Source organism: Haemaphysalis longicornis, unplaced genomic scaffold (assembly GCF_048455015.1).
Source record: "Haemaphysalis longicornis isolate Haplotype H1 unplaced genomic scaffold, Haemaphysalis longicornis Haplotype H1 scaffold_7, whole genome shotgun sequence".
NCBI lineage: Eukaryota > Metazoa > Arthropoda > Arachnida > Ixodida > Ixodidae > Haemaphysalis > Haemaphysalis longicornis.
The window spans coordinates 72,801,969-72,813,570 of NW_027526422.1; the positions used below are offsets into that span (position 1 = coordinate 72,801,969).

General features: G+C 48.7%; 1 protein-coding gene across 1 annotated transcript; it reads left to right on the forward strand.

Moving 5' to 3' along the window:
* Positions 1 to 9,062: 9,062 nt before the first annotated feature.
* Positions 9,063 to 10,829, forward strand: LOC144146346 (acetylcholinesterase-1-like). The gene is made up of 2 exons (XM_077678302.1): positions 9,063 to 9,973; positions 10,691 to 10,829. The coding sequence occupies exons 1-2, from the start codon at positions 9,063 to 9,065 to the stop codon at positions 10,827 to 10,829; spliced, it is 1,050 nt and encodes a 349-aa protein (XP_077534428.1).
* The last annotated feature ends 773 nt before the right edge of the window (positions 10,830 to 11,602 follow it).

Genomic DNA, 11,602 nt, shown 5'->3' on the forward strand with positions numbered 1-11,602 from the left:
CGTAGTTTGACTCCTCCCGCATTTGTACATTTGCTAAAGGACAGCGCGAGGAGAACATATTCTGAACGGAGCCATCTAGCGGCTTAGCAGGTAGGAACATCAATGCTCGTATATTCACGGCAATAGGAAGCCTTCTTTTAGGGGCGAAGCTCCTTAAGGCGTGGGTCTGTCCATCCTCGACGTATGTATGTAGCCACCTCTAGTTTAGTTCTTGGATTGTTTACTAGATGGCGTGGCTACCTCTACTTTAGTTCTTGGATTGTTTACTAGATGGCGGTACTTGTATATGATGAAAAGATGCGCTTGGATTGTTTACTAGATGGCGTGGCTACCTCTAGTTTAGTTCTTGGATTGTTTACTAGATGGCGGGGAGCGTTGTAATAAAATCCGTTCGCTGTTGGCGCGCGCTCGGAGTCACCCGATGGATAAAGGTCGACCTCCACGCGGCGAAATGTACGCGAAAAGGCGGCGAACGTCGCCCGGCGGCGGCCGCTCCTCCGCCGGCGTCGAAAATACGGCTGTTCGTCGGCGATCTACGCGAGCTAGATGTCGAACGCGCGGCGGCGAACGCGACCGGAAGCGGCAAACTGCATTTTGAGGCCGCAGCCAATCACAGCCCCGTACTTCGTTGTACTTCCTGTCCTGTCTTCCATCGGCGGCGTTCGCCGGGTCACGTTGCATGGAGGTTGGGGTGGACGAAAACTGAGCGGCGCGTCAAACCACGGCGTCCGCCGCGCCAAGATGTGAAGAGTCACGGTTTTACCGATGATTTCCCCTCAGGAGCTTCGCCCACTCATCATCATTCACCCCGTGGATATGCTGTGAATTTTTTTAAATACTTTGTTTCCTGTTGAGCGTGGATGAATACCGGATAGATATAGTGCACGCCGCCAAAGCTAGGCCAAGGCACAGTCATGCCCGGACCATCTTCAAAGCTGGATTAGCAGCAAAGACTTAAGGCGGATTGCGAAAAGCAGAAATAAGGCAAAACAATTGCAGATGGGCCATACGGAAAAGTGTGCGCCAGCTCTCGGACGAGGGAAGTATTCTGGCCATAAAACTTGTAGAATGGCTCCGAATTTCGCAGTAGTTTTCTAAGCAGCGTGAAAAACGGCTCTAGCAGGACGTACTATTTCATATAAAAAGAAACAATATGCCTAAAAGCTCTGCACTTAGAAACCGATTAGCTTGTGTGGTTTGATACAATTTTTATATAAAAGTAACGTTTACGGCACTAGTGGGAGCAGAGATTTTCAGTAACCAGGAGAACCGGCTACATTTCAAAAAGCTGCCTCAGCAATAGATCACACTTATGCCATCAAATAGGCGCACCAGGAACCCTTAGAATAGAACGAAATTTGTTATACTGCACCTATAAATAAAAAAAAAATCCTTTGAGGCAATGGAAACAAGGAAGGAAGGATAATACAGTGCATGAAAGGCAGGGAGGTTAACCAGGTTACAGTCCGGTTGGCTACCCTACACATGGGAAGTGGGGAAGGAGGAATTTAAAGAGAAAGAGAGAGTATTGAAAAGACAGGAATAGAGCTTGAGAAGCAAGAAGAGAAAAATTAAAGATAACTACAAAAACAAAACAATAGGCGCTAATAAAGCCTAAACTGAAACGGTAAACTAACCAAATAACAAATGAACAATGGTGCACAGTGTCTCTACAATCGTTCAGACAGGCCTGTGTCCTTTAAGAACCGAAGTAGTGCTTTTGTGGCCTTTTCGGATTGTGATGGGCTACGTCTGTGACACAGAACAGTTTGCGCAGTTAATGGTTGGTTGTCGAGTTTCCGGAACAATACCATGTATGCAAAGCGAGGCCGCAGCATAGCAATGTGTGTACGCCTTTCAGAGGGCACAACCTTTCTTAGCAACGCGAGTATTTATCGCATCGTATTTACAACTAATAATTTACGAGGCTTGATTCAGAGTTGCCAAGGGTAAGAGGACAGAGGAATACTTAAGCCAATTTCACATTCATGGACGACGTGGAATTGCCGAGTTAATCGGGATATCTAGAAATAATGGTTCCTGTGGTGAATGGGAATGGCGCTGCCGGAGCGTTAAGTGTAAATGCAGGGTGTTGCAACAATTGATTGCGACTTGCAAAATTTTCCTCAGCGAAACGGCTCTTTGGCCCGAGTTATACTTTACACGAAGGTTGCGTTTACGCCAATAAATAATGAATAAAAGCTATTTCCGCCTAACTGTGTCCGTGAAAAACGGTAACTTCACGAGCCCTAAAGGTCCTCCATCGCACTTTGACTTGCCGATATTGAAGAGTAGGGTGAGGCTTAAAAAAAAACAAAAAAAAAAACAGATAAAAGTAAACATCTATGTCCGTGGTGTGCATAGCATGTCTGCTAGAGAATTGAAAATAAATTATCTTTGTAATGTCAAAAAAAAAAAAAATTGGCGCAGCTTGGACTAGTGGTGTAAGGCTGGAGAAACGGTGGAGCTGGAGGTCGATCTAGCTTCCTCCCCCCTATGATCCCCTGTCAGTGTGGGGAAGCTACCGAAAGGGGTGTGTAAAATCCAGCTGAATTGGGCCTCGCCTCTCAAACTCTTTTGCAAAAAGCAGAGCAATAACAAACTTCTTTCAATTGAAAAAAGACAGGGTGGGAAGCTGGTGAAGAACAGACACCAGTACGAATTAGAGGAATATTTAGCCCATCATAGAAAGAACATCGCTAAACCTAACAAAACTTAGCAAAGCCTTGCAAAACCTAGTACAACTTATTAAAACCTTAAGAAGCTCGGTCGACCCACAGCTCTACTTTTTCTCTACCCTTGCACCACTAGGCAAGCTTCTCAATTTTTTGTTAGGGGCGAAGCTCTTTAGTGGCTCGAGTTGTCCGCGTCTCATGACGTCATATTCTCATGTGATCACGGTACTAAAACACCGGGACAGTCGTTTTTCAACGCCTCGTGCTGCAACGTAACGCGTACTGGAAGTGCATAATGGATAAACCTGGTTAAAAATAAACTAACATGATTTAAAGATTTGTGTAGCGCTCCCTGTTCGCTTCAGCAATCGTTAAACACAGGGATAAGCTGTTTGTAGACGGGCTATAATTTGTGGTATACACTAAAGCACCCACCAGCTCGTGATACTACACGTGATCGGAAATAATCGGTCGTAGCAGGAAAAGGCATACCTACTTAAAAAGAGCCCCCACGGCAGGGGGCGCGTTGACCCCTACCACTGCCCTAAACTGGGGCATTCGAAATGCTTAAATCCGGTTCAATGCAACAGAGGGTGCCACCTCCTCTGCAAGCGCGCGATTGCTCTTCCCACCACCAGTTCTCCTGCGCCCAATCAGCGGCTGACGTGTGGCACGAGGGATACAATCTTTGAATACACTTCATGCTTCAACCCTCCCTAGGTCTCAAGTTAGCGGAAATGGCACGGGACTTTTTTCTTTCTCGGTGTGGTTTGGCTGTTGGGAGATGCTGCGGGCGTACTGGCTGCCTCTAGGCACGACAGCAGCGGAAGCAAGCTATGCTCGTCTACGCGGAGAGAGGCTGCCTGCCGAGCCCTGTCTCTGCTGCTCGTGTACACATAGCCTCTTTTTGAGCGCACGGCCACTCGCTGACTGAGCCCCTTCTTGCGCCAGTCGACCTTCTTTTATGCCGATCGTTCGCCGAGTAGAGCTAAGCCTGGCTGTGAGGCTAGCTCTCGACGCTGCTGGAAGCTGGGCCGTACAGCGTGTCCTCCGCCCTTTACTGACGCGCGCTGCTTTCGCGCTCTCCCTCCTCGCCAGGAGGCACCGCGTGCTTCTCGGCATTTTTTGGCATTTTTTTGCCGACGCCACTTGACCAAGCTCAAGCTTAAACACCTCCGCTGTAAAAAAAAAAAAAAAAAAAAAAGCTACGGTATACGTAAGGATAAAATGGATGACAGCGGTACAGTGATTGCCCGTATTTTAATTGTTGGTGACCTGATTCTAGGAACTTGTCACATTGGCATTGAAAACAGGCAACACGCGGGGCCGCTGTGTCCGAGTGAAAAAAAAAAAAAAAAAAAAACACGGTTCGCTATTGTGGTAGTGACTTCGTCACATTAGCCTTAGTATATAATCAGATGGCATTTCGAAATAAGGCGAGGGGTCTGATGATAGAAAATGACTGGGATGCTTAAACGCCAAAGGAGAATTTATTTCATTGGTATTAAACTGTTAGACTGTTTCGCGCATGTCTCCCTACCGATGTTTCTGGCAGTTCAAATTCTGAGACTGCACCTGAGTCGCAGAAGGAATTCACGGAAGCCCGCATTCCCCGCTACCCGAATTCTAGATATATCGTAATAGCACCTAACCTTTAAAGGTACAGTTTTTTGTGAGCACATTTGATATTGATTAATCGACATGTTCCTTTTTTGCGAACGCCCCTCGCTACGTAGATCTAAATTCGTATGACAGACTAGTCCGGGTGAGTATTCCTAATTATTACGGGACTGGAACTTGTAACAATACAGAGCGAACCACAAACTCAATTAGCGAAATGCACCCAGAAACGCACAACGCATTGTTAAACTGCTGGCTCTGAAGTCCTGTACAATTTCGTATACTCGCGCAGATAGTCTTTGTTTAACGCACTATTTGTGCTTCGTGACGTCATTTATCATAGTAAAGGTGCAGCCATAATCATCTACCGTTTAAGCGTAAAAAATCTGTCTGCGTGTACATCAGTTGTATAGATGAAATCAACCGAATATATATTTAAATCGTGGTGCATGGGTGTTAAAGGGACACTGAAGTGAATTTGTCAAGCTTCCGGTTTTGCTTGCACTGTGTAGACTGGCTCAAATTAACACACTTTTCATCGTTTATCTGGCTGATAAGTCGGTAATTATTTTAAAAAGCTCGAAAGAAGAAAATCTACTAAGCGCGGTTTCCGGCGGCCGCTCCTACTGAAGACTGTGACGACAGGAGGAGATGCACCTTAATTTGACGATGTACAAGGTTAGCATTCAAACAAGTTTCGGTTTCGTTTCTGTAAAACAACATGCTTGACATCCGACGGCATCGCGTTGGATGGGCATTCTCGATATCTCAGTAATCTTCGTACCGCGCTTCCGGCATGTCGGCTGTAAAATGCCTAATATAAGCCTCCCAGGACGGCTTGGAATTGTAGCAATCACTATACGAGGCCTACGCAGTGGATGAACGCCCTCAGCGTCACCGCAGACGCTCAAATGCCATGCGCTTTCCCCCCCATATTTGTAGCTTGCCTCACCCATGCCTGCATCGTAAATAGCGTGTTCGCACCAGGCCAAGGGTCTGTTGATTCTGGTTTGTGCCCACTGCCCGCAAGCTGTCGGGGCTTATGGCAGCAGCACGCCAACGAGAAATCGCTAGCGCGTCAGTGTCAGCCTGCGCGTTTTCTGTGTACTAGTTCCCGGAGCAGTGGACGTTACGGCCCAAAAATTGTGAACTCAGTATAGACCAAAATTTCGCCGAGTCGGCCATTTTGCGGCAACCGGTGCGCCATCTGGTGGGCATTTCTTGGTGACTGCGTTGCGAGCAGACGCCGCCGCAGTCACACGCTGTTGTTCCGTGCTGTGCGTGGATATCAGACGTCCCAGCGGCATCAAAAATCGGTAAGTGTCATTTATTCGGTATGTCAGCAGCGCGAAGTTTAACAGTGCTTTAAAGAGAACGTTCAAAGCGTCCGAGAGCTGTCAGGTTTGCCCATAAATTCTGTTCTAAACCCGCAAAGGCGGCGTGCCACCCTACGCACGTTTTGTCCTCACGGGTGTTCCCTGTGAGGCTACGTTTCGCCGCGTCAGCAGGACGCCCGACTTTTTATCACCAATTGATGTTTGTTTTCTGAATTCTGGGCAGGTTGCCGTCATTGCCTTTACTTACGATGTAAAAAATCTACTCATCTGGGCGTCTCTACGCCGTTGTTGGCTGCAACAACAATCAGCGTAAGTGTAAAGTGCCCATACAAGAAACGCGCGAAGTGCACCACGACAAAAGAAGTGTCTGCATGTGCGGAGTGCACGATGTGCACAAATTTCCTGCGTCCCTTGAGTGCCGCCGCGAATGAGTCGTCACGCTGAACCGGAAATATTTCGAACCTAGCAAATTTGCGAGGGCAAGTACGGTCGTACCCTGATTTTGGAAGCGCTGTTTATTCACCCTCATGCTCAATTCTTATCGCACATCTCTGTGCTCTGGAGTCATTCTGTGGTAATTTTATTGACGGGAAGCAAACAAAAATCAACCCGACACATATATGCTGTAGCACGGGTACGCGAAAAAAGCTAACCGGAAGCGAAATAGTAGCGTCGCGGTGGCGGAGCACGCCCGCTTGTGGTGTCAGTAATTAAATTGCTGTTGGCGGTTCCCACCCTCCGCTGAAACGCAAAAGTTCTTTTGAGCAAGCAAACGGCTGTGAAATCTTGGCGTACCCAATACGTTTCTCCTGCGTTTGTAGCAGGAAATAGTCTTCTACGGCGGCAAATATGCCTCCTGCGAATGCCTGCTACGCAGGCTCAGAAGTCAGTGGTTTGGTACATTCAGCGAATGCCTCTGATCGCGCGGTAGGGCAAATTTATATAAGCATGTTATGCTGCGGCAGATACTGTTAAAACATATTTTACTTTTAAGTGCAATGCACTTCTTAAGCGACCCTGAACCTGCGTCCACCGGCGATGTCCGCGAACGTGGAGATGGGCGCGCGCAGCCTGGCCGCTGACATAGCACATACCCACGTGGGGGATTGGCCAGGAATCTCCTCGTCTTCCTTGGCAACGGGGGGAGATGGGCGCGCGCTGCCTGGCCGCTGACATGGCACATACCCACGTGGGGTATTGGCCAAGAATCGGGCGTGAGAAGGGCTAATGCACCTGCTTAAAGGAGTACTGACACGAAATTTCAAAGCTGAGATCCGCTCTAGCAATCAAGTACAACGACAACACAAATAGGTGTCTGTGAATAAATGCATCTTTCTTTCTTTGTAGTTGTGTGTGTGTGTGTGTGTGATCTCTCTTTCGCGAGCATTACCGAACCGCGCAAATTCAACTCGTGCATTCACACTTTCACATTCTTCCCCTCGGGGAAATGCGGGGAATTTTTTTATGTGCATGTAACATCTACGACCTGCGCGCAGGCAAATCGAATATATCATAACCGGGTTTGAGAACCGACTCACGTTCGCGCACCGTCAGCAGGAGGCCATGCTTATAAATTTGCCCTACCGCACTATCAGAGGCATTCACTGAATGTACCAAACCACTGACTTCTGAGCGTGTGTAGGGGCATTCGCAGGAGACAAATTTGCCGCTGCATAACACTATTTCCTGCTACAAACACAGAAGCAACGTATTGGGTACGCCAAGATTTCACGGCGGTTTGCTCGCTCAAAAGAACTTTTGCGTTTCAGCGGCGGGTGGGAACCGCCAACAGCTACTTGCCCTCGAAAATTTGCTAGGTTCGAAATCTTTCCGATTCAGCGTGAGGACTCATTCGAGGCAGCACTCAAGGGACGCAGGAAATTTGTGCGGCGAATGGACTCCGCACTTCGCACGTTTCTTGTATGAGCACTTTGCGCTCCTACGCTGATTGTTGTTGCAGCGAACAACGGTGTAGGGACGCCCGGGCGAGTAAATTCTTTACATCGAAAGTAAAGGCAGTGACGACAACCTGCCCAGAATTAGGAAAACAAACATCAATTGGTGATAAAAAGTCGGGCGTCCTGCTGGCGCGGCGAAACGTAGCCTCACAGGCAACCCCCGTGAGGACAAAGCGTGCGTTGGGTGGCACGCCGCTTTAGCGGGTTGAGAACAGAATTTGTAGGCAAACCTGACAGCTCTCGGACGCTTTGAACGTTCTGTTAAACTTCGCGCTGCTGACATACCGAATAAATGACACTTACCGATTTTTGATGCGGCTGGGACGTCTGACATCCACGCACAGCACGGAACAACAGCGTGTGACTGCGGCGGCGTCTGAACGCAGTCCCCAGGAAAATTTCCGCCAGATGGCGCAACGGTCGTTAAAAAATGACGGCGCCCACTGCGCAGTGGAAATTCTTGTCTATAGAAAACATCGGCCGAGAAAGCGAAAGTGAACTGTCAAAAAAACACAATAAAAACAATGTACCCTCGGGGATCAGGACGCGTGACTTGCAAAAACACAATAATAACAATGTATCCTCGGGGATTCGGACTTATGACTTGCAAAATAATTCTAGCACTCCAGACCACTCGGCCACAGGCGAGCGCGGCCAGCGTTGTAAATATAAGGTATGTAAAGTATAACCAGTTTACACTTTTATTTAGTTTTAGAATTTTAAGCAGCCTAGGTGACTATTTGTTGTATAGCGCTCGTGCAGTAAGCGTCCCGCAAATTTCTACGGTATGTCATGGCTAGCAATTGCATTTCTTAGACGGGAAAGCGTTCGCAGATGTATGGTCGTGCTGCTGACCGCTGTGCTTGTTGTCCCAGCGCAAAAGAGTGCTTTGTGCTCCCTAGTTTTACGCTGTACAGTAAAAGTATTAGTTGATTTTATTTTTTTAGTACCTATATTGACTTTGCTGACTCTTCTCCCGCATTCAATTGGCCTTAGATTTTCCTACAAGCGTACCAGTCAGCGAAGCGTCGCATGTGCGCTTGGCCAGCGCTTGTGTGGAGCGACCTTGACTTGGAGCTTGATACAGTGTACAAACTAACAAGGTGAAGAAAGGCACATTTTTACATTCACAAACGTGTCATGACTTCGTTTTAACTGAGCGAACGAATCGCGACGACAGGTCGGCGGCCGGTGGACTAAACGCGGAGCCGACTGACTCTGCCGGAAGTTCGGCAAGCCGTGCAGTAGCTCAGTCAATGGTCAAGCCATCTCCTCCTGACGTTACACGAAAACGCCACAGAAAATGGGCGAGGATGCAGAGAGGAGGACAGAATTTTCGAATTGATTTTTCTACTAAATAACTTCGCGTAAACCCGCTCAGAATGGTCGAAACATGGCCTATGGACGCCAGACTACAATTTGCGTTAGAAATCCCGCAATGTTTCAAATCACTTCAGTGTGCCTTTAAGGCAATGTCTCGGCGCGTGAAGGGGACGATCCACGCCTACCGGCATGGGCCCGAGTGCTTCCAGTCGCCGGCCAACCCTCCGAGACTGGCGTCCGAGGAGTGCCTGACGGTGTCCGTCTGGGCGCCCTTCATCTGCCGCATGACCGATGAGCTCCGGCCGGTCGTGGTAGTAGCCGCCTCGGACTGGTTCCAGACCGGACGCGTTGCGGACTACGACGCCGTCTGCAGGGACATTGCGGCTGATGGAGACATGGTCGTTGTGGCCATAAGTTTTAGGCTGGGCGTATTCGGCTTTTTGCACGCTCCGGATGCTCAAAATGCCTCGACAAACGTTGGTTTCCACGACATCACCGAAGCCCTTAGCTGGATTCGGAATCACGTAGGTGTTTTTTACGGCGACGCGCACGCCTTGGTAGCTCTCGGGATAGGCTCCGCTGGCCTTCCGTTGTCGCTGCCGGACGTGGCACCTCATCGTGGCGAAAGATACTTCTTCAAGCGACTAATCTTGCACGGCATGGTGGCCGGTTCGATGGTGCCCCTGAACAGCGAGCAAAACGTCCGCGCCCTGGCGTCACGCCTGCCCAGCTGCACAAAGACGGTGAAGGCGAACATGACGGAAGTAGTGAGATGCCTCAGGAATGTCAGCGCTCCCGCATTGCTTGAAGCGAGCCTGGGAATGAGGATGAGGTTCGTGCCGGTCTTGACAGCTGGCTTGGAAGGCGGGACTGAGAGCAGTTCCCCGTGGAACAAGGAATCCTCGAGGTTCATGGAAAACGTAGACGTCATGTGCGGTTACACCTTGAACGACGCTCGAAAACTTGTGGACTACAAGCCGGAGGATACCGACGCGAAAGCACTCTTTGACAAGTTGGTGAACTTCTTCACGGCGAGGAACCATACAGGGGCCTACGACAGGTTACCAGAAAGCGTGCGGGAAGAGGTCAGATACGCGAACCGGGATGGTTTCGTCGAATTGCTCGCCGACATCATCTTTTACTGTCCACTAAGGGATATGGCGTCGGCGTTTACGAAACAGAAGGCGAACGTCTTCTTTTATGCGAACGTCGAGGGCGAACCTCTCCATCCTTTGAACACTTTACGTTATACGATCACCTTCGCAAAAAGCGGGTAAGGAATGCCTTTATCGACGTCCTACTTAGTCTCCCGCTGCATTACGATTGCCCGCAGTGTGTTTTATATTTCTTAAAACCCATCTCCTGCAGTTTGCAAGAGTGACCAGCAAAGCTTACTAAACAGGAGCAAGAGGTGCGATCATGTATTTGAATACAATAATAACAAGAAAAAGGGAGGACGCATGCACTGCTGTTCTTTGTGAGGAAGCCCCAGAAGCGAATTAGGCGAGAACGAGGATTTGGAACAATGTTTAGGGATATCGGCACTGACCAATTTTTTCGCACTTGTCAGAAGCTCTTTGACGCGTACAGCCACCGGGGGAGAGAGCTTTCGAGTAGCCTTTCTGCTCATGCTATATTTCACCCCCAAAAAGCCACAGAATATAGGTAGATCACTTCCGTAATTGGGACGAATATAGATCACCTTTTTTTACTGGCAGCCTTTTTTGTATCTTCCATAGGCGGGACACATAAATTACTCACGAATTATCCCCTGCAGGAAGGCTCCGTGGGCGGAATTCGGAGACTCCAAGGGTGTCTTTATCACTAACAGCCCGGACCGCGACGTTGTTCCCAACTGGCGCTCAGACAAGTGCAAGTTGGTGCCTCTGCTGCGGCGCTTCCTGCAACACTCCTAGCGCGAATGGGCCTCCCAGTCTGCTTCAGTGAAAAATCGAGCTCGTCTAATCTCACGATGGGGTGTTTCGTCCTGCATCGATGGACTACACAAGTGCCAACTGCCAGCGCTGGTGGTCATGCGCTTCTAAGTAGAAGCGGTGACAGGAATCTGTCTGTATTCTTGGGCATTTAGCCTATACTCTGTGTTGTGGTTGCAGGTACAGTCGTTATACAGGTAACCGTCAAGGCACCTCTGCCTTGTCTTGTTTCAACATCTAACCTAGGGCCCATTGGAAAGAGTTTAGAGAGCAGAGAACTTCGAACCGAAGGCACAGGATCCCCTCCTTGACCATCCTACTGATTACCCGGCAGGACATTTTTGGACGATCGTGCTCTTGGCACGTTTTTTTTTCTCTTGCTTCGCTGACCTTTCGTGTCAGTACCCCATCCGACTTTTGAAGTACGCTGAGGACCTTAAGGACCCCGAGGACCTTGTGTTACTCAGTGAATTTTTATTGTGTAGTAGCTTTTTTACGGGAATGCCAATTTTCGCGACACTATGTTGTGAAGTTTAATACAAGTTCTATAGCGGTTTTGAACCAGAAAACCCGTCTTTCTCAACTGGCGCGAGGAAATGGACGAGCCGTTTTTGCAAGCACCCGTGTGTATATTCCGTCAACCTGGTTTTTATCACCGGTGTCTGTTTGGAAATTAGCTTGTCATAATACGTAACTTGATCCTGGAATCCCTAAATGGATAGGCAACACGCTTTACTTGGTCTGCACCCGCACAG